Source organism: Sebastes umbrosus, chromosome 4, assembly GCF_015220745.1.
Source record: "Sebastes umbrosus isolate fSebUmb1 chromosome 4, fSebUmb1.pri, whole genome shotgun sequence".
NCBI classification, from domain to species: domain Eukaryota; kingdom Metazoa; phylum Chordata; class Actinopteri; order Perciformes; family Sebastidae; genus Sebastes; species Sebastes umbrosus.
This window is the reverse complement of record NC_051272.1, coordinates 39,016,511-39,039,587: the sequence shown is the minus strand read 5'-3', so window position 1 is coordinate 39,039,587 and position 23,077 is coordinate 39,016,511. Positions and strand designations below refer to the sequence as shown.

At 41.0% G+C, this 23,077-nt stretch overlaps 1 protein-coding gene across 1 annotated transcript in view; it reads left to right on the top strand.

Annotated features, from left to right (window-relative positions):
- LOC119486229 overlaps positions 1 to 23,077 on the top strand; it is a 63,955-nt gene that overhangs the window by 3,455 nt on the left and 37,423 nt on the right. The window contains exons 2-3 of the mRNA XM_037766192.1: positions 1,602 to 1,723; positions 17,911 to 18,204. Of these exons, the coding sequence (XP_037622120.1) occupies positions 1,602 to 1,723; positions 17,911 to 18,204 (416 nt within the window). The remainder of the gene's footprint in view (positions 1 to 1,601; positions 1,724 to 17,910; positions 18,205 to 23,077) is intronic.

Below are 23,077 nucleotides of genomic sequence, written 5' to 3'. Positions count from 1 at the left end.
TTTTAGCCACGCCAGCAGCATGACCCTGGGGATAGCAATGTGGGTTGGTTGGTTGATCCACCGATTAACAATTGGATGGATAACCATGAAATTTTGTATAGACATTCATGGTCCCTTCAGGATAAGGCCTACTGATTTTGGTGATGCCGTGACCTTTTCTCTAGCGCCATCAGGTCAAAATTTTAACATGGCCAATATAGGGCTGTCAATCGATTAATATATTTAATTGCGATTAATCGCATGATTGTCCATAGTTAATCATGATTAATCGCACATCAGTTCAAAATGTACCTTAAAGGGAGATTAGTCAAGTATTTAATACTCTTATCAACATGGGAGTGGACAAATATGCTGCTTTATGCAAATGTATGTATATATTTATTATTGGAAATCAATTAACAACACAAAACAATGATGATATTGTCCAGAAACCCTCACAGGTACTGCATTTAGCATAAAACAATATGCTCCAATCATAACATGGCAAACTGCAGCCCTAAACTCGAAGAGGAAGAAGAGTTTTCTTTGATGCCTACAGCCAAAACAGCCTAAAATGATCACCTGGATGGCAACTGTGTTATCAGTTTGTAGGATTTCTTTTTGACAATCACAACGATTCTTATTTATCCTTCACAGACAACAACAGCTGTCAGTGTGTCAGTGTGCTGACTTGACTATGACTTGCCCCAAACTGCATGTGATTATCATAAAGTGGGCATGTCTGTAAAGGGGAGACTCGTGGGTACCCATAGAACCCATTTACATTCACTGATCTGGAGGTCAGAGGTCAAGGGACCCGTTATTATTAGTGTTATTTAGCCTCCTTTGCGACAAGCTAGTTGCGTTAATGCGCTAAAGAAATTAGTGGCGTTAAAATGAATTTGCATTAAAGCGTTATTATCATGTTAACTTTGACAGTTCTTGGCCAATACTTTGGTTCTTGACCAAATACCTGAAAACAAAGGACATTCCCATCAGCCTCAGCTAATTAGCAAATGTTAGCATGCTAACGAGCCAAACTAAGATGGTGAAAATGGTAGAAATCAACATGTTAGCATTGTCATTGTGAGCATGTTAGCATGCTAACGTTGGTGTTTAGCTCAAAGCACTGCCGTACCTAATTACAGCCTCATAGCTGAGACCTTAGCTGTAGACTCTTAGTCTTGTTCAATTATTATTTTCATGTATATGGGGTCTAATACCGGTATGATTTTCTGAAACATTTTCTAGAGGCCAGGACTGGGATGTCCACATAAAAAAATCAAAAGAAGCAATACAGTACGATATGTTATTTGCATGAGAAGTGGGGTTGAAAGTAAACCTCTTAGGTGTAGCTTTAAGTGCCTTCCAACACACACACACACACACACACACACACACACACACACACTCACTGGGTTCAGTTCAGAAAGTGATAAAAAGCCCACATCCTTTCAGCAGTAGCTTGTTGATGCTGGTTAACCACACCGACTAAGGAGGGTGGGGACTGTGGCTCTTCACTATGACGGAGCACCAATCATCTGGTCTATAGTCAGATTGATATCTACCGTAGCTCCACTCTTATTCCAGCTTAGTCACCTTCTCTTTGTTTCCTCTTTCAGATCAGATCCAGGAGGCGGAGCCAGCAGAGAGGTGGGGCACCGCAGCCAGTAGTGCAGGGGAGCAGTGGTGATGTCACCGTGACCCCTGTCACTGTGACAGATACAGCTGGGAGAACTGACAGGTGAGGACAAAGGTTAAACATTGCAAACGAACATGACATGCCTGTACTCATGCATGTCAGCTCTTTCCTGAAGTGTTTTTTTTCCCTTTGGCTGTGTATTGGGATACTGCCTGCACACATGAATGGCCATTCACTCACAGTCTATTTTACCCCTGATCTTTGTATAATATATACAGAGGGTGGGCACAATAACATGAACACCTGTACAATACATTGCAATCAAATACAGTAGCCCCACAGTAAGTCTTTCTGAAGCTCTTTGTGGTAATATCATACATGTCTCAGTTTAAATTCCTTTTCTCTACCCTTTACACTCCCTGTCTCTCTGTACCATCACCCAAATTCATATCTTAAGGACCTATTTTTGTGTTGAAGCAACAACCAGTGCTCTGACTGTTTGGTAGTTACCTGACCTCAAAATTTGCTTTGCCTATCTCTGTGGTATTTTGGTGCATATGTGAGAGGAGAGGTGCAAAAAGGTGGGATTCAAATGAGGTAGTGTAAAACCACTTGTTGATATTTTGGTGGAAATTGTGTCTTAGACTTTAGCGCTTTCTCAGAAGCTCGTCAATTTACTGCCAACTTGATGATTTTGTCAACAAGTGCAAACAAAATACAATACAAAATGCTTTCATATGCATAGCAATAAAAGAATAATGGCCAAAGGTTTGAGCTGCTCAGGACATTTGTGCCCATGTGGTATGCGCCCTAACCATTCGCTATCGGGTTGCCACCGACAGTGTACAGACGTAGGCAAAATTGTTGGTACTCTTCCGTTAAAGAAAGAAAAACCCACAAAGGTCACTGAAATAACTTGAAACTGAGAAAAGTAATAATAAATAAAAATGTGTTGAAAATTAACTAATGAAAATGAGACATTGCTTTTGAATTTTGGTTCAACAGAATCATTTTAAAAAACAAACTAATGAAACTGGCCTGGACAAAAATGATGGTACTCTTAACTTAATATTTAGTTGCACAACCTTTTGAGGCAATCACTGCAAACAAGCGATTTCTGTAACTCTCAATGAGACTTCTGCACCTGTCGACAGGTATGTTGGCCCACTCCTCTTGAGCAAACTGCTCTAGCTGTCTCAGGTTTGAAGGGTGCCTTCTCCAGATTGCATGTTTCAGCTCCTTCCATATATGTTCAATAGGATTTAGATCAGGGCTCATAGAAGGCCACTTCAGAACAGTCCAATGTTTTGTTCTTAGCCATTCTTGGGTGTTTTTAGCTGTGTGTTTTGGGTCATTATCCTGTTGGAGGACCCATGACCTGCGACGGAGACCAAGCTTTCTGACACTGGGCAGCACATTTCGCTCCAGAATGCCTTGATAGTCTTGAGATTTCATTGTACCCGGCACAGATTCAAGACACCCTGTGCCAGATGCAGCAAAGCAGCCCCAGAACATAACCGAGCCTCCTCCATGTTTCACTGTAGGTACAGTGTTCTTTTCTTTGTATGCTTCATTTTTGCATCTGTAAACATAGAGCTGATTTGACTTGCCAAAAAGCTCCAGTTTTGTCTCATCTGTCCAAAGGACATTCTCCCAGAAGCTTTGTGGCTTGTCAATATGTATTTTGGCATATTCCAGTCTCGCTTTTTTATGATTTGCTTTCAACAGTGGTGTCCTCCTCGGTCGTCTTCCATTAAGTCCACTTTGGCTCAAACAGCGACGGATGGTGCGATCTGACACTGATGTACCTTGACCTTGGAGTTCACCTCTAATCTCTTTGGAAGTTGTTCTGGGCTCTTTGGTTACCATTCGTATTATCCGTCTCTTCAATTTGTCATCAATTTTCCTCTTGCGGCCACGTCCAGGGAGGTTGGCTACAGTCCCGTGGACCTTAAACTTCTGAATAATATGTGCAACTGTAGTCACAGGAACATCAAGCTGCTTGGAGATGGTCCTATAGCCTTTACCTTTAACATGCTTGTCAATAATTTTCTTTCTCATCTCCTGAGACAACTCTCTCCTTAGCTTTCTGTGGTCCATGTTCAGTGTGGTACACACCATGATACCAAACAGCACAGTGACTACTTTTCACGATTTAAATAGGCAGACTGACTGATTACAAGTTTGAAGACACCTGTGATGCTAATTACAGGACACACCTTAGTTTAATATGTCCCTATGGTCAAATTATTTTCAATCTTTTCTAGGGCTACCATCATTTTTGTCTAGGCCAGTTTCATCAGTTTGTTTTTTAAAATGATTCTGTTGAACCACAATTCAAAAGCAACAGCTGATTTTCATTAGTTAATTTTCAGTAAATTTTTATTTATTATTACTTTTGTCAGTTTCAAGTTATTTCAGTGACCATTGTGGGGTTTTCTTTCTTTAACGGAAGAGTACCAACAATTTGTCTACGTCTGTATGTATTAATGACCACACCCTCTGATCTATATTCCACACGACTCAGCCTTTAAGCACTTTGCGCTGCTACACATACGTGGACCAAAGTAGCAGGTGCACTTGGAGACGGCCACACAAGACCTACCATTTGGCAGTTGTTGCGCGATTAAAAGAGTCAATAACTTGTTACTCTTTTCTTCACCATCTTTTACTTTCTGCTTGCTCAAGTAAAACATATAAAACTATTTGATGATTCTTTAATATTTCCCCTGCAGTGATAGTCATTGGACTGCCAATTACCTTTTGTATATACCTGATTCGGTAATGAATTAGAATCTGAGATTTGTATTTAGTCCTGAGGGTTTCTGTCAATCAGCAGGGTACTTATCATCAGTCCCTGAGCTGGAGACATTTTTATAGCTGTGCACAAACGTAGGCCCTGTCTACAGGTATACAGATATTTTTAAAACGGATATTTTCCCCTCCGTTTAAAAATATAATCCGTCCACACGACCTTTGTTTTACAAAATATGTCCGTCCACACTAGTACGCAAAAATGACTTGCATTGAAAAACGCTCGCCATAATATTTACATGTCACAACAAGTGAGATCACAAGTTAAGGGTCAAGGAATTTTGTTACCACCAGTGGCCGCTGGTGACTCCAAAAATCGGGGAGTACAGGAAAACCAACCCACGGTGTTATTACCTCCGCCAGGGCCGAAGGCCTAGGAAGGAGGTTTTGTTTTCAATGGCGTTGGTTTGTTGGTTTGTTGATTTGTTGGTTTGTTGGTTTGTTTGTTGGTTTGTTGATTTGTCGATTTGTTGGTTTATTGGTTTGTTGGTTTGCTGGTTTATTGGTTTGTTGGTTTATTGGTTTGTTGGTTTGTTGGTTTGCTGGTTTGCTGGTTTGTTGGTTTGTTGGTTTATTGGTTTGTTGGTTTGTCCATTTGTTTGTTTGTCCGTTTGTTGGTTTGTTGGTTTGTCCGTTTGGACGATTACTCCAAAAGTCTGCGATGGATTTGAATGCAATGTTTTGGAGGGGTGGGGTGTGGCACAATGAACAATCCATTCGATTTTGGTGGCGATCCGGATCATGATCCGACTTCGGGATTTTTTTTTAATAATTCCTCCCATATTTTGCACTTGCACCTCCATTTAATGTGCTCATGCTTGATATATGTGCTCTCATGTTCCTATTTTTTATATTTCATATATGGGGGGTTTTTTATTCTTTAAATCTTTTAATCTGGAAACAACTTTCTGCTTAAGTTTGACAAGTGTTATATAAGTTATAAAGTGCCAGGACCCACCGGTGTCCTGGCACGAAGTGAGAGGAAACCTATTGTGTTTCTAAGGATTATTATTTTTCTGCTGCGAGATTGCATTTTTGAGGCCTTTAGGATACACGAAAACTCATGAAAACTGGAATACGCATCAGAACTGGTGGGAAATTCAAAGTTTTGTAGTGATTGGGCTCGGGTGTCGCCAGCAGGCTCGATAGCGCCCCCAAATGCAGGCAGGTTTTCAGAAAAAATTATTTTGATCTTCAGGAAATTCGAGTAGGTCATTGCTTACATCTTGAAGTTCATATTTAATATTTTTGAGATTTTTTCGGCCAACAGGAAGTCAGCCATCTTGGATTTCCTGCGTGATTTTGGATTGGAAGGCCATAGTTTGGACAAAAGTGATCCTATATTTATGAAATTTGGTAGGCACATCCTGCTGATTATTTCAGACATATTCCTCATTGGGTTTCATTAGCTCCGCCCACCAGAAGGTCGGCCATCTTGAATTGTGTGTTTTTCATGTATTTTACGCATACTTTTACGAACTCCTCCTAGAGAGTTTATCGGATTCACGTCAAATTTGGATGGTATAACCATCAAACTAATGTGACGCTAAATTGCAAAGGAATTTTTGATCCCTCGAACGGTGATGTCATAAGTCATGTGAGAAGACGCCATTTTGTCACTTTATAGGTATGGAAATTTGCAATACTCCTCTTAGAGGATTCAAGAGATCCATCTCAAAGTCAGGCAGCAGAATCTCAACATCTTCACAATGCTAAATGGTGAAGCGGTACAGACTGAAGATGACATTTGGACATCATCATTTGACCAACCGGCTGTCAATCATGTACTCTGCTAGTTGTTGATTCGTAACTAGCTAAGGGAGGATGATCTCCCTTGGAGCGTCATTTGACGTGTCTAAAAAAATGAAAAGCATTGAGTTGATAGGCGATGTCCCACCCTAAGGGAGGACAGAGGGTGCTCGACCTCCCTTACCCCCTACGATGCCACAACCACTTCACACAGGCTGCCTTTTCCCCTCTTGCCTGCAGGGGCGCTGTTGAGGCGTTTTAATTTCACTTTACTAAATAATGTGTTTTTTTTCCAAAGAAGAGAGAAAAAGTATTTTATAAATGATACTGAGATTTTGTAATGGTTTATTTCAACCAATTACTCTTTTATATATTTTGATCTTCCTCTTGCCTCTCAAAAAATAGTGGAGGAGCAACCTCCTCTGCCTCTATGGACCAGCCTCCACTGTAGGCTGGGATTCCTGGTCGAACTGCATGACTGTCATCACTCTGCTGTTATCAACCGTCTCTTTATATGCATAAATGACGAGGGGGAGGTCATTCAGGTTTATGTCCATAGCCCTTCTGAGTGCTCCAAACCTCACATTCAATCACCATTCGGCCTCCACATGTTTAACATGTTCCTGCTTTGGCCTCCTGTGACTGGAACATTTTTCAAATGTAAAGTAGTAATTAATCCGAGCAGTTCTAACAAAACCTGAGAACGTCGGTATTCCGCCATCTTTGTTATTGTTTCTGGAGCATGCTCATTACACAGATCAACAATGGAGAGGGTGTCATCGTTTCCCAAACGCTCCATTTTACATTTCCACACCTAAAACAGTAACCAGAGTTTTTAAAAATCTGCACTTTAGAAGGCGTTTTCAAAAATATCCGTTTTCAAAAATATCTGTTTTCGGGACGCAAAATTCAGTTTGTATGTAAATATCTGTATACGTGATGACAGGGCCTAATATTCCTCGTCATTTCATCGGGCGTATTCAATAAACTTTCAGCCTTTCAGCTTTGAGGCAATTCTCCCATACATGCTTAAAAGTAGACAAATGAGCTTGCACGTGCATATAACAATAAGCATTTTAAAGCTAGCCATGCACAATGTTTGGACATGCAACTGCCTGTTTGACATTGTTTATTTTCATGTAGATGTGCACAGCATACGTAACAGTGGGAAAGACGAGCTATTAGTGTTGACCTGATGCCTCACGTGTACCTATATGTGCATGTGCATGTCTGTACTATTTAAGAACAGACGGTGACATACTGCGTTTTTTTTTTCATACATCTGCATCTTTTGTGGAACTCAATTATATTTACCAGTTGAAAGTTGTACTATTCCACCATGTCTTCAGGTGTTGTTTCTTTGTCATAGAGGCAGCTGGTACTTCAGCAGCACTTAGAATTTCACAATAGTCTTCTAATCCTCTCATTGTGATGTTGTTTTTTCCTCTGACAGGCACATTGCTCAAAACAAAAGGCTGTCACTCTCGTGTTAGCGGTGTGTGTGTGTGTGTGTGTGTGCGCGCCCTTTCCTCCATGCGTATGCATGCACGTGTATGTGTTCGTGTCTCAAGCATACTTGTCATTCCTCGCAGACTTAGTCTTTGTGTTCAGTGGTTGAGGTTGTTTTAACCAGGCTGTGGGTCACTAGGGGTCGTCACAGGTCACCAAAAGGATTCTTGTAATCGGGTGGCGAATTAGTGGTAGAGGATGGACCCGGACAGGGGTGTCTGCCAGGTGTTGAAAACTTCATCGTCTTAACAAGAATAAAATCAAACAATGACACCAAGACAAGTTGAGTGAGAGGTGGGACACTAGGAAGGGAGATGGAGGAATACATTAGAGTTAAAAACAAAGACAGTAATAATTCTACCCAAGTGTCTTTTATGTAAATGTTCCTTACTAGGGTTAGGGTTATGCAGCTTTATGGAAATGATCATACAATATTTGGCCCCTGGTGCTCTAAGAGGAAGCAGTGCTGCTGAGAACAGCGGTGAGTTGGAAAGTAATAATATAAAGGAAGAAACTGCATCACTGGTCAGGTTTAAAGCTTATTATACTGTCCAAGCCTTAATTAATGACCATTGTGAGTGCGAGGGACACTTGCTTAAGGCTTTAGAACATCTAGCCCATGATGGGATACTTTGACCAATCACAGGTCATTTCAGGGAGAGCGCGTTCCTATTGGCTGTGCTCCAGCTGGTGGGCGGTGCTTGGTATTTCCTCAACAGATCTCAACATGGCTACCGAATCACAAACTTTCTCATTTTACAGCTAAACAGTGCACTACAAGATGATTCTGAGAACATCTCAGGAGAGAAATAGGCATTAACGTGACAGGATATTGATTCAGATCTGATCAGAGCTGCCTAGTTTGACCATTTGATCGGAGTTGTTGAGTGATTGACAGCTGCTCAGAGACGACAGACTCCAGATCAGCTCTGATTGGTTGGTTGTTTTCATTAGGAGCACCGGAGGACACAGAGGACCATGTTTTTTTTTTCAGATTTCCTGTCTCATGCACTACTCATGCTGTTTTGCTTGTAAATGGAGAAATATTTGCTTGTCTTTATCGGCACTGGCCAGCATTCATAAGTTGGAGCGGGATTTGAGAGCTAACATGGCCGCCACTCCAAGCGTGAAAGAAACAAATCATCCGTTGAGGACATGGGCTGCGGTCAAATAGTCATAAAAATGACGTCCAAATGTCTTTTCTAACTATGTCTTTTTTCACAACTGTGGTGCTCAGAGAATCCAACTGCACTTACACTAGTCTACATACAGATGTTTGTTTTTTTAAAGCAACTTTATTTATAACACAGAAAATGAGTACAATTCAAGTCCAAAAGAATGAGCCTCATTCACCAACCGTTCTTAAGAAGACATTTCTTCTTAAACCCCCTTATACAGTTTTCACGAAGATTCTGACATTCACCAATGTTTTCTTATTTGGGATTTGTTATCAGGGAAGAACAGAATCTGTGCACACTTACGCACATTTGATTGCTGACATGTTTGTACAAAATAATTGGCTATTGTAAATTATAAAATTTAAATTACAATAATATTTTTTAGGAATTATTTTCATTACTGTATTTTACAAAGTGTTGTGGTCTTTTATAATATGTAAACACTACACTAACACTCAAACAATGAATAAGTAATAGCATCCCTTTTTGTGGAATTATGGGACAGTGTTATCTCCTTTCCTTTCGTAAAGGATGTCCAGTATACCCTATGTAAAGGAGATAAGAAAGGAAGCATTGACGCACCTTTCCTTAAACTGAAAACACACTGCTGCCGCAGTATATGACACGTCAAGTGGTGCCCCTAGCAATAGGAATCGTGGTGCTGCAGCGCGTATTGCAGAGAGTGTTTTTACATTGTTTTACATCGCTTTAAATCATGTGTGGACACCCACTACTTAAACTTGATTTCTTACCTGAAGAGCCAATCTTCAGAACTATAACTCCCTGGGCAATATCTTTTTTTGCCATTGTGGGTCTTATAGCTTGGGATATTTCTTGACCTCAACAACTAGTCTCTCCTCACCCATTCATCGACACCCACGAGAGACAGCGACAGCAAGAGGTGAGTGAGGAGATCGGAAGAAGAGCTGCTACAGGAGCCGGGATGTAGCAAGCAGGGAGCGAGTGGAGAAAAACACAAAAATTGGCATGGCGTGAAGTGTCACAGGGCGGCACATCAACGAGCACCAGCGCGCGCCCATGCTGCTGGTGTGGAGGGTGGACATAGAAAACTATAGGGCCGGATGTTTTGATGCACGCCGTTCGGCGGCGGTGTGTTTTGTCCTTTAACATTTAGAGAATTCGACCAGCTCTTATCATGACTGATACTCTCGGGCCATTTCGCTCAGTTAGTAACCTTCCTAAGCAAAATTCGATCGCAGCCTTGGATCATATCAGACTTCGGTAAGTGGATCCTGCTTCGGAGGGGTCAAAGTTCAGGGCTTGGTGCCTTTAGGTAGCCTTTAGGGTCACACTGCTTGAATACCACGGTCACTTGACATTATACCATGACCATGTGACATATCTCTTGCTATACTGTATTGTCTAAGCATCTCTATGTCTTTGACTCTGTTAGATTATTGTCTGACATGTTGAATTTGTTAAGAAAGCGGTAGACAAAACATGAAGCGAGCTATAGGAGGGGAGCACTCAAACAATAGTAGGAATGCTTTGCGCTCCTTTGTAGCATTTGCCTCTCAGAATCCCCCCTTCCCTCCTGCCTGCCTCAGCAGGTTTACATGCACCCTTTACACCAGGGCTATTCAATTACAAACCAGGAAATGTAGACAGGTCAGACCATACTTGCCAACCTTGAGACCTCAAAAATAGGGAGGATATCAAAACCAAAGCAGGGGGTCTGGGGGTCCTCCCCCAGGAAAGAGTTTCAGAGACTTTGTTTCCTGCATTCTGGTGACTTGATAATAAAATAATATAATGAAGAAATAATGAAAATAAGAAAATAATAAGTACACTGCAACAACATTTTTTTGTTAATGTTTTGCTCCTGCTTGAATATTTCTTTCTCTTAGTTCTCTCCATTTCTCTCCTTCTTTCACTCTCTGAAGGCTCTTTCAGTCACAATGTGACGACGGCACCACTGACCTCTGGAAGTCGTTATTTCCAGCAGCTTGCACGATGGATTTGCTGTGATGCAGTTCTCCTCCGCCAGGAAAAGACATTTGGTGTAGCTCTGTTGCCGTCCGGGTGGAAACAGTCAAACTTATGGCTTAATACACGCTGTACAGTGCCAGAAACAGGTTGAGATAATGAGAAAAGAAAAAAAGTGTGAAAATATGAAAATAAATCAGAAGAAATGCGGGCGAACTGTGACCCCGAGAGAAAACCAGGAGAGGGCGATGAAAAACGTCTCCCGGGAAAGTTGGAAGGGTTGGCAAGCATAGGTCAGACATTTTCAGCAGCCTATTTAAAACCTCTTTTTAGCTTTTGGTAATGACAACTGCAAGTGAATATAGAAAAAAAATAGCAATGTTTATTGTACAAAATACAAAAAGATTATATTTTTGGTCACATATCTGATGCAGATACAGAATAAAAACAGAGCTATCAATGCACAGAACCATTACAAGTGACAAAAACAGTAACCAATAACTCTCTATCTCTCTCTACCAGTATCTCTCTCACCCACACACACACAAAACAATGTTTCACATTGATCACATCTGACCGAGGCACATCACAGAAAACGTTGATTTGTGAACGATCTAATTGGCAGTGTCTCTACCCGATCTGTACATTCTACCCGATCTGTACATTCTACCCGATCTGTACATTCTGCCTGATCTGTACATTCTGCCTGATCTGTACATTCTACCCGATCTGTACATTCTACCCGATCTGTACATTCTACCCGATCTGTACATTCTGCCTGATCTGTACATTCTGCCTGATCTGTACATTCTGCCTGATCTGTACATTCTACCCGATCTGTACATTCTGCCTGATCTGTACATTCTGCTTGATCTGTACATTCTGCCTGATCTGTACATTCTGCCTGATCTGTACATTCTGCCTGATCTGTACATTCTACCTGATCTGTACATTCTACCCGATCTGTACATTCTACCCGATCTATACTACGCTTGTGCAACTCTCAGGCCCAGAGGTGAGAAGGAAGACAGACGGCCCACTCGTTAGCTACTTCCATACACTATACATGTATATGTAGTTTGCATATTTTGTCATATATCAGATTTTTGTATGCTGGGCAACTCTGAGGTTGCCCCTGGGCCTGATGTGGCCCGCCGGCCGCCAGTTGGATATGCATGCTATACACTTTAATAGTTTGACAGCTGATAGCTTGTGTCTTCAGGTCAACACCCCAAATCTGTCTTGAGATGTTCTTCATGGCATATAATAGCTTTGAAGTCCCAAGATCAGCATCATGTGAAGATCTGCATTATTCTTTCACGTTTTACCCCCAGATATTAGGTTACAAACTTAGCCATTATATCCTACATCACATCCATGTTTGTCATGCAATAGACCTGAAACTATGTATGTCCCCACTCAGAACCTTTAAGTCACACTTCTCCACCTTCCCTAACATCTGTGCACCTTTAGTCACTAATCTACGCTGATCCCATTCCAACAACTAGTTCACTATTCTACTGCACATAAAGTTTACTAATATTGCAACCTTTTAAACTTTTGAAATTAGTTGTGTCCAGGAATAATGGACACACAGCAAAAGTTTACTTTATTTAATTTAACTGTGCATGCATTCAAATTTAGTTGTATGCTTTCACAATGGACTGTATACAGTATAATTAGGAGACGTAGTCATCGTGACGTCAACCATTAGTTTGTGGACTGTCGTTTTGAAGCCTCTAGTTCAGCCATTCTCAACCAGTGGGCCGCAGAGCGCCATCTAGTGTGCCGCGGAGGCAGTGGTACTAGATTATTTTTTTATTATTATTTAGCAAAGTGAACAGGTAAAACCTAAAGGAGGTAAGATGCCAGCTGCCGTAAAACCAAAGCCTATTGAAGGAGGCTGAGACACGGGCGGACACGGGTCTTGTATTGGGTATAACACATGCGCAGTGTAACTGGAGCTGCGGTCGTGCGTTGCGATCGGCTCAATTTCGGCGAGTGCAGAGCAGATATTACTGCGCATGTGCGGTACCCCGAAGGCGCGTTGATTAAGTGTGACCCAACCTCCTTCAATAGGCCTTGTGTAAAAACACCAAACATCATCAGGTAGAGACAAACGTGTTTGCCACTGTTAGCTAGCTAACGTTCTCGGATGCAGTGAGACAAAATGGATCGGTTTTTAAAGCGAAAAAGTGATGTGGGAGACAACCCTGCGCCAGTAAAAGCTCCGAAGCGTGTGGTGAGGAAATGTGGACGCACTGTTTCTTACATCGGGAAAGTCTAGCTACAAAGCAGATGTCACCAGAACTGCATGAAGTCATGAACGTGGCTGTGAAAACTGTTAACTATATTAAGAAAAATGCACTCAACTCAAGGTGTTTTGCTGCTTTGTGTGAAAGACTTGATGCAGATCATTTGCAGCTGTTGTACCACAGTGAAGTAAGGTGGCTTTCAAGGGGACATGTGCTTTATCGCCTTTTTGAACTGAGAGAAGAAGTGCACACATTTCTGGAAGAGCAGCACTCCCCTCTTGCTGAGCATTACACTGATGGTAACTTTTGTGCAAAACTGGCCTACTTATCAGATATATTTGACCAGTTAAATCAGCTCAATATATCAATGCAAGGCAGAAACAGCACAGTGTTTTGGTTTCAGACAAAATTGAGGGCTTCAAGAAAAAACTTATTCTGTGGAACAGAAGAGTCAAGGAGGGACGATTTGACGTGTTTTCACTCCTAAGTGAAACTTTGGAAGCCACTCCTCATGTCAACATATCCAGTGTTATAACCCAGCATTTGACTCAGTTGTCAGGAAAGTTTACAGACTACTTCCCAGAAGATGCACGAGATGGAAACCTTTGGATTTTGGACCCTTTCTCTGTGGATCCTGCTTCAGAAGACATAGCTCTCTCCACTGTGTTGGAAAATGAACTGATGGAACTATCAGCAGACAGCAGCCTGAAGCTTCAGCTCACACAAGTAGACCTTGCTTCATTCTGGATACTGGCTGCCAGTCAATATCCCTCTCTGTCAAAACGGGCAATCAAATTTCTGTTGCCTTTCACCACCACCTATTTATGTGAGTCAGGGTTTTCCATTGTGACTGTCACAAAATCAAAGGCAAGGAACAAACTGAAAGCAACTTTGAATGCTACTCTGCGTGTCGGCCTCTCACCCATCCCACTACGACTTGATCTCATTATTTCCCAGAGGCAAGCCCAAGTGTCTCACTGAGGGTAAGCAGAATATGTATTTTGGTCATTACAGCTGACAGTGGCATAACACATATCTACAGCCCAGTTTATTATTTGTTGTATAAACATGTTAGGTTTTTTACTCATTTATTTGGGAAGGTGGTCCTCGGAAATGTTTTGACAATCACAAGTGGGCCTTCAGTTGCAAAAGGTTGAGAACCCCTGCTCTAGTTCAACATTTTGGCTGTCGCCATCTTGGTTTTTTGACAAGAGAGGGAGGAGCACAACCGAACACTGAATAAGACATTTTTAGGCGACTAAAAAGGTTCTAATTAACTTTCATGAAGTGAAAACACACAGTGAAAGGGTTTAAGTTGTAAGATGAAAACACAGACAACTCCCAGACCGGACAACGCCGCGGTAGCAACCTGTCAATCATAAGGTAGCCCCGCCCTAAAGCATCCCCTGCTTTATGGTCTATCTGACTCTAAATGGGACCATAATTTACTAAATGAACATCATGCTGTATTGAAGAAGACTTGAAACTAGTGATTGAGACCATAAACTCATGTTTACAATGTTTACTGAAGGAATAAATCAAGAGAGAAGTAGACTCATTTTCTATCAGACTTCTATCCACCTTATTCTCAAGTTCAAGTCAAGTTCAACTTTATTGTCATTTTTTCGATTAATGAAAATTTTAAATGTCAAAATATTCAATTGATGTAATTAGGGGTGGGCGATATATTGAATAAAGTCGATGTATCGCGACTTGTCCCATGCGCGGTATATAAAATGACTATCGCGAACATCGACTACAAATTGTCACGTAATGTTTTTAAGCCACCCCGCCAGCATTAGACTCGCTTTGGCATTTCCTTCTCTCCCTCCGGCTCCCTCTCACAGACACAGACCCACACGTCACAGACTCCACCCCGATCCAGACCTCTCTCCTGGGCGAGTGTGTGTTGATGCGGCCGGCGTGTTTTTGTTTATGGAGGGAAGCAGCGGAGAGAGAAGGAGCCAGCACGGAGAAAGCGAAAGAACTGAAGCGTCAAAGCGAGTACGGTAGCGAGAACACGACCAAAGCAGCCAGAACCAGCCCAGAGGGAAATGACTGGATTCCTCGCCTTCCAAAGCAATCCCATATGACAAAAAAGTGCAAAATGCAAAGAAATCACGGCCGCTGTAAACACCTATATCACAACGTTAGCGTAGTTGAAAAGCCCGGATTCAAAAGACTCATAAAGACACTTGATCCAAAATATGAACGTCCAGCTAACACAACCAAAGCTGTCAGCCTGAAGAAGTGGGAGAGACTGCAGGTTTGGCAACAGGCTGCACCTCGTGATTGGTGAGTCTTTCTACACTGCTGGGAAAATAATATTTTTTATAATCAGAAATGTTATAACAGCTTACTGGTAAACATAACAATAAGTTACTTTACATTTATTACACACCATTAAAAACTGCCTGTGTGTTTGTGTGTGTGTGTGTGTGTGTGTGTGTGTGTGTGTTATGTATTTATCAAAATATATAAAGCATGTATTGCCAGATAACTATTTGGTTAAAGTGAATACTGTTGGATACTGTTTTGTTAAATTGAACTTGTGATTTCCCCCTTTTTGCATGCAAGATTAAAATAGTTCCAATAGAAACCACTAATGAATATAAACAATAAGGTTTTAATGCAGACATAGGCTGCAGGGACTACAAGAATCATCATATTGGTGTGATTGTATGCATCAAAGGGTTAAATCGAGCATTTATGAAGTTCTTAGAGGATATTTGAAAATATCGCGATATATATCGTGTATCGCGATATTGCCTAAAAATATCACAATATTATTTTTAGGCCATATCGCCCAGCCCTAGATGTAATAAACATTAACTTTATTGACCTTTTATTAAATAACACTGCTACATCAACATTGGGCGCAGGATTACGTGCAAACAGCGTCTGTGTTGACAGAGTTGCTCTAGTCATCTCCCCTCTCTAGCTGCAGTCATGACTGGAGCTTCTCCTCCGGGCGCTGTGGGCACACGGTGCGCACCTCACAAACTCACTGAAATCTCACAGGAACAAATGGTGGAGGTCTCTGGCTCGGTCGGGAATGAGAGAGGGGAACTGAGGATGACTCGCATATACATCTGTACAGAACATGGTTAGTGTACAGAATATAGTTAGTGTATGTAGTTGGGCTATAAAAAGCAGCGGAGAAGAGACGTCGGGTCCTTAAAAGGACTGACATGTGTAGGGAGGACTCAGCATTGAAGCGTTGCCTTAATGACAGCCAGTTACTTTGACTATTTTCTGTATAGTTTAAAATGTAAGGTGGTTTATGGCACGGAGTGCAGGCCAGCATTAGACTATAAATAGTTTAAGTACGGTTATCTGTGTGTAGAAAACTAAACCTTGTTACTGTGGAAGTCCTGATCTGCCTCAGAGCTTTTCAGATTGTTCATCTCTTCACCGTCTGTAGCAACAGAGTCAATAAGGTAGCTAAATATGCTAATGTAGGTTATCTGAGGCCAGATAAGAGGCCTGTTTGAGCTGTAATAGGTGGTTTTTACACGTTTTACTAGATTTAATATTTTTGCCTTTTACCGGCGAACTCGTCTTGATATTTTGATTTCAATCTTGAATGATTCTTTTTGGTTGCAGTTTTTGTTTAACAAAAAAAGAAAAGAAAGAAGCACCTTTCTACTGGTATTTCACAGTTGTGTGAACTTCATTATATATTTTATTGGTTTTGATACTAGGTATTTTTTATTCAGAATTGTCATGCATTGTTTGTGTGTGTATCCATATTAAAAGTATACTGTATATATCTGGAAGTCTGCTAACCTGAAAGTACTTGTTGTAATAAGATTAATAAAGCACCTAACAAGGATCAACTGACAGCCTTTTACCTTGTATATACAATAAAGTAGGGATGTCACGCTACCAGAAATTTAGTGGTCAGTAGCCAATACCAGTGAAATTCCATCATTCTTGATACCCAATTTGATAAAAAACAAAACAATAAATCCTATATACTTCAACATACATTCTTTTATTACGGTTTCCAGATGTTTTTTATGAATTTATTATTAATCCTTGATGATCCGCCTCAACTTTCTCTCCAAAAACAACATTTTACGAAATTACATTTGAACACATCATGATAACCTTATTATTTAGCTTCGCCCAATGATACATTTTACTGAATAGAGCATCATAATGTAGCTAAACGTAACCTCTGTTAACGTTAGCTGTTAGCTCTGTTATTTTGCCAAGAAGGACTAGGCTACCCACTGGTTGCTAACCGCTAACAGCTACTGTTCATTTCCTCCTGCCGATATCAACACAGATTTCTTGTTCACAATGTAACAGTATCAGGGAAATGTTCTATCGTCACTGGGACGAGGTTACACTGTAAGTCTCCAGCCATGATCCCCGGATCTGCAGTACTCTAGAAAAATGAGTACCATCACGTCGTCGTTTTCAGAATTTTGGCATTGACTTGGTATCAAAGTATCGGTACTTCCCTACAATACATTACATCTTCATATCTTCAAAATACATGAAGTCTTCATCATTTCCTGCTTCAAATTCTTTCAGAAATAGCAGTACTCCCTCCCTCACTCCACCCCCCACACCTACTCTGTAATGAGGTAGCCACCATGCAGGTGTTTCTTGGTGTATGTTGGTACTGTAGACCTGCACCTGAGGATAAAGGGCATATCACAACACTGGAAATGCAGTTGTAATCCCATCCGAGTCCACACAGACGGGCCCCATATATATAATATAATGTATTCAAATTAGGTAATGGCCAATTTCCATATCAATTTATGAACAACCATTGGGGAAGTTATTTAGACCTTAAACTCTTCTGTCATTTTGTTTCCAGATCAGAGCAAAACTTCAAGAGGACGGGTACAGGACCTGTTGGCAAGGTGGCCATTCGCCGTAGCAACCACAGCCTCGTCCAGCCTATCAGAGTCAAGTCTCTCCGTCTTCTACGAGGCGGCAAGAACCCGCTGAGACAGACCACTCCCTCTTCCTCTATCCTCCCCTTGTCCCTCCGTTCCTCTACCCTTCCTACATCCTTCTCCATCCCGTCTCCAAGTCCTCCATCATCCAGTGCTCCTCAATGCAGGGATCAGCGAAAGCAGCAAGACACACCCACGACAGCTCTCATCAAGTAAGAACCTCATGAATTTGATCTGTCAAATAGGTTGAAATAGTAAGAGCTTTGTCACCAAGAGGATGAAAGTGGCATGCAGCTCTGTATCACCACCTCTTATGGTACGTGTCCACAGGGGCGTTTTTTATCGCGAGGGGACGCGACGCTTCCCAGCATTGTAAGCTTGGTGGGTTGTCACTAGACACAAGGCTGTCCCCACCTGATTGGACGAACACTTTCCCTCTGTTGCTGCTCCCAGCTTTCATTCCGTAAACAGTATGGAGGCTTGTTTGGAAACTTTCTTCTCTTATTTCACGAAAACAGTCCACCGAAATATGTTTCTGAGAACGTTTGAGGTGAGAAATAATCCATACAGTTGCTAAATCTGTCTTTATTTTCCATCGACAACGTTTATTTTAAAAGATTCTCGGAAGTTTCGAGAGGCAGCGAGTCGCGTCGGACGCCCCTGATTTGCATAAAGTAGACTAGCCCTCAACTTTATGCAAATGAGGAGGGGCCATTGTGACGCTCCGTTTCTCGAATCGCGCCGCCACGCTACCAGAATGCATTGCACGGCTGCTTACATAAACAATGAATGGGAAGCGTGGTAAGCACGGAGCCTGTGGACACGTACCATCAATGTGTTCACAACAATGCAGGTCTGGCATCAAACCTGCGACTGCTCTACATGTCTGTGGCGCATATGCTCACCCCACCTCATGATCTTCTTCTCGTATCTTACCCCCTATGTAAAAAAAAACTTTTTAATTTGACGTCATAGATTTGGAGACTAGAATAGTAGATTATAGATTTAGATTTAGATCTTTAATCTCCCAGTGAGAGATTTTTTTTCACAGCCAGAACACAGATATACACATAGCAACATACAGTAGTAGACAGTAAGGCTGTCAAACGCGCTAATAACGTGTTAACGCAAATTTGTTTTAACGCCACTAATTTCTTTAACGCATTAATACAATCAATCTTTCAGAGGTTGTAGCGGCTCAGTTTTAAAGCTAGAATGAAGATACTGGTATCATTTGAAACTAGAAACCTTAAGGAATCCTTTGGTCTAGTTTGTCGAGAAGGAGGTTAAATAATGCTCCAGACTTGCGCTAAATTTTTGCGAAAAACAGTCGTGGCCATTTTCAAAGGGGCCCGTTGACCTCTGACCTCCAGATATGTGAATGTCAATGTCTGAGATAAATTCTCAGAATTCTTCTAAAAATTGTGAATAGGGGCCAGACGGTCTGTTTAGTACCACAAGATGGAGCATGGTGCCCTGGACAAGGCAATTCATTTTGAGAGACTCAAATGAGTTCAATTTAGTATCATGTTTGGAGGTTAAATTAAAAAGAGATTTGTAGACTAAGGCAACACGTCCACCTTGTTTAGTAGCCCTAGCAACATGGGCATAAGTGAAGTTAGGTGGGAAAGCTTCATTTAATGGTTTCAGCCATGTTTCACATAAGCCAATCATATCCAGGCCATGTTGAAGAATCAAATCATTTATCAGTAGGGCTTTGGTAAACAACAATCTGATATTTAGAAAACCAAATTTGAGGGTTGTTTTAGGGCTGCAGCTTCCATTAATAGAGCTGGCAGCAGATGAGGTAGTGATTTAACAAGATGCCTTGTGTCAGTTTGGGGGATTAGTGTCCTGCGTACGCGACGGCGTGGTGATACAACTAGGATTTCCTCAGGTCTCGTGTTTTGTAAAACTTGATCAGGTGCTTCATGGGACAGTTCACCACCACCATTGGTAAGGATGATTATCAGATGTTTGTGGTTTACATGTTTCTTTGGGAGAGGGAGTTTGTGAGTACAAGGCCGGGGGAGGGAGACAGTCTCAATGTTGTAAGCTATGCTATCAGTCTGATAGTCTATACTATCGAGGTTTCCCTTTCTGGATAAACTAACTAAGCTACTGGACTCCAGAACCGCACTAGCTATAGACCTAGCAGGCTCTCTAATCACCTGCGACCTGCCGAGCGCTGAGTCACTAGTGTTAAACTCGCTGTAAGCACCTGTCTATATTCCTAGACAGAATAGCGGCGCCTGCTCCAGTAGGAGGCAGGCCGTCCGCTCTCAGCAGCTCGGGGCGGCCCCAGAAGGAATCTGTATCATGTTTCAGTTTGTTTGGGACCGGAGCCATGGAGGAGGGAAAAGCTCAAAAGCGTGGCGCTACTACTACTAAACCTGAGGGGTCGCGCCCTATTTCTCCCTGATAAAGCGACACTGTGAACAACAAACCTGTGTTGAAATCAGCAGGAGGAGAGATAGTAACATTAGCCGTTAGCAGCTCAGTGCTGACTGGTTATATACCGGAGATACGAACGTTAACGGAGGTTCCATTGAGTTACATTATGGTGCGTTCAAGCTGCTCCGTAAAATTGACTATTGGGCGAAGGTAAATTCTAACTATCATGATGTGTTCAAATGTAATCTTGTAAAATTATGTTTTTGGTGAGAAACTTGAATGTATCCAGTTGTTTGAAGGGGATGTTTTCACAGCAATATAAAACAGATATTAGAGAGAATTCTGACTTGTTTAACTTCCTAACACTAGCTCTAAGTAGCCTATAATATATAATTACATTTACTGATGCAAGATTTTTCTTTATCAAAGCAAATATTTAAATAGATATACAATCATTTAATTCCTAATCATTTGAATTGTGTTTTTATTGAAATAACCACTATAGTTGACAATAACAAAGCACAGTGCAGTACTGTGTACAGTTACCTCCCTCCTACCCCTGAAAATAGGGCTCCCCCAGAAGCTGCGGTGTAATTCAAACACTGAAATACTGGAATTTACCATCTAATGTTTTTTGTGTAAAATATATCGAACATTGAATAAGGGTGTGTATCGGCAAGAATCTGGCGATTCAATATATCTCAATATATTGTGATACTTTAAGTAATGCGATATATTGGGATTTTTAAATCTAATTTTAGGAAAACTGTTATAGTACCAAGAACACACCAATATGTATAAAATCTGAGGGAAAAAAGATCTGAACGGTGGGATCTGTATTTATCACAGTCCCTGTAACATCAAACATCATAGCACTACTTTGAGAGCACATATCTCTTAAAAAGTATTGTCTGAGTTCATCTTTACATGTAAACTATTAATTAAAAATCAATAGAGTGTTTTGGAGAATCACTACAGCATCATAAAACATAACATCGCGATATTCAATTTTTTCAATATTTCCTTACACCCCTAACATTGAATGAAATCAGAGGAGCTCAGAGGGACTCAAATAAACAAATTAATTCAAAGACTTATTTGGTATTTTCATTTAAATCTTCCCCCACTGGGATTGAATGATTTATCCTACATTATATTTCAAACATTTAGGGTAATATTTGACTTGATGCATCACTGAACCACAAATCATTTTGCTGCATACTAATGTGTGCATTTATTGCGCTGATTAGTATTGCTAATACTTATTAATCAAAACAGTAAAATACTTTAAGTATTGTGTGTTAAAACTTCTTAGCCAGATGTGGAACTAACTGTGTGCTTGTCCTCTTGATGAATGAAGGGATCTGAGCTGAATAATCTCAACACTAATAGTTGACTTGGGGAAGGAGGTTTATGATTGCTAATGCATGGAAAACACACTTTACAGTAATACAGTAAAGCATTTTTTAATGTTAAAATCACTATTTGTTTTGCTAAATGGTTGTGTTTAAAAGAGAGGTATTTTGTAGTTAGTAACACATCATACAGAATAGCCATTTCAACACATTGAAATTGGACAAAACAGACAGAACTAACTACTGGTATCAATCATTGACATCACACACAAAATTCTGCATTTTTGGGTGGAGTTAGTGCATTGTGACAGCAGGTAGTAAGATAGAACCTTGCTGGTAATTAACAAGATCAAACTTGCCAAACGAGCCCTTTTATTGACAGATGACGGATGTAGAAGAAAGCTGCGGTCAAGCTCAAAATAAGTGTGGTGAGCAGAGCAAACCACATCACATAATGTAGCTCCGATATCAAGTTCCACACTTTCAAACCAGCAGCTTGTAAGCCTGTGTTAATCTGTTTGTAGGAAGTGTGCTTATTTAACAGACGGTGACGCCCCACATCAAACGTCTCCTCACTGATCAATCCAAAAGCTGCCACAGAATTTTTTTTTTCTCCTCTCAACTTTTGTGAAAGTGAGCTGATTAGGATCCAGTGTGTCAATCAGTAAGAGGAGTTATATATTGATTATGGCTGTCAGAGTTAACGTGAGAATAAGGAGTTAAACGCAAATTTGTTTTAACGCCACTAATTTCTTTAACGCATTAACACAACTTGCTATTTTTAGGTTGTAGTGGCTCAGTTTTAAAGCTAGAGTGAAGATACTGGTATCATATGAAACTAAAAAAAACGGATGAATCCATCGGTACCAACCATGTCAGACTAGCTGGTCATGAAGGAGGTTAAATAACGCTCCAAACTTAGGCTAAATTTTGACGAGGAAAAACTGTCATGTCCATTTTCAAAGGGGTCCCTTGACCTCTGACCTCCAGATCAGTGAATGTAAATGGGTTCTATGGGTACCCACGAGTCTCCCCTTTACAGACATGCCCACTTTATGATAATCACATGCAGTTTGGGGCAAGTCATAGTCAAATCAGCACACTGACACACTGACAGCTGCTGTTGCCTGTTGGGCTGCAGTTTGACATGTTATGATTGGAGCATATTGTTTTATGCTAAATGCAGTACCTGTGAGGGTTTCTGGACAATATCTGTCATTGTTTTGTGTTGTTAATTGATTTCCAATAATAAATATATACATACATTTGCATAAAGCAGCATATTTGTCCACTCCCATGTTGATAAGAGGATTTAATACTTGACAAATCTTCCCTT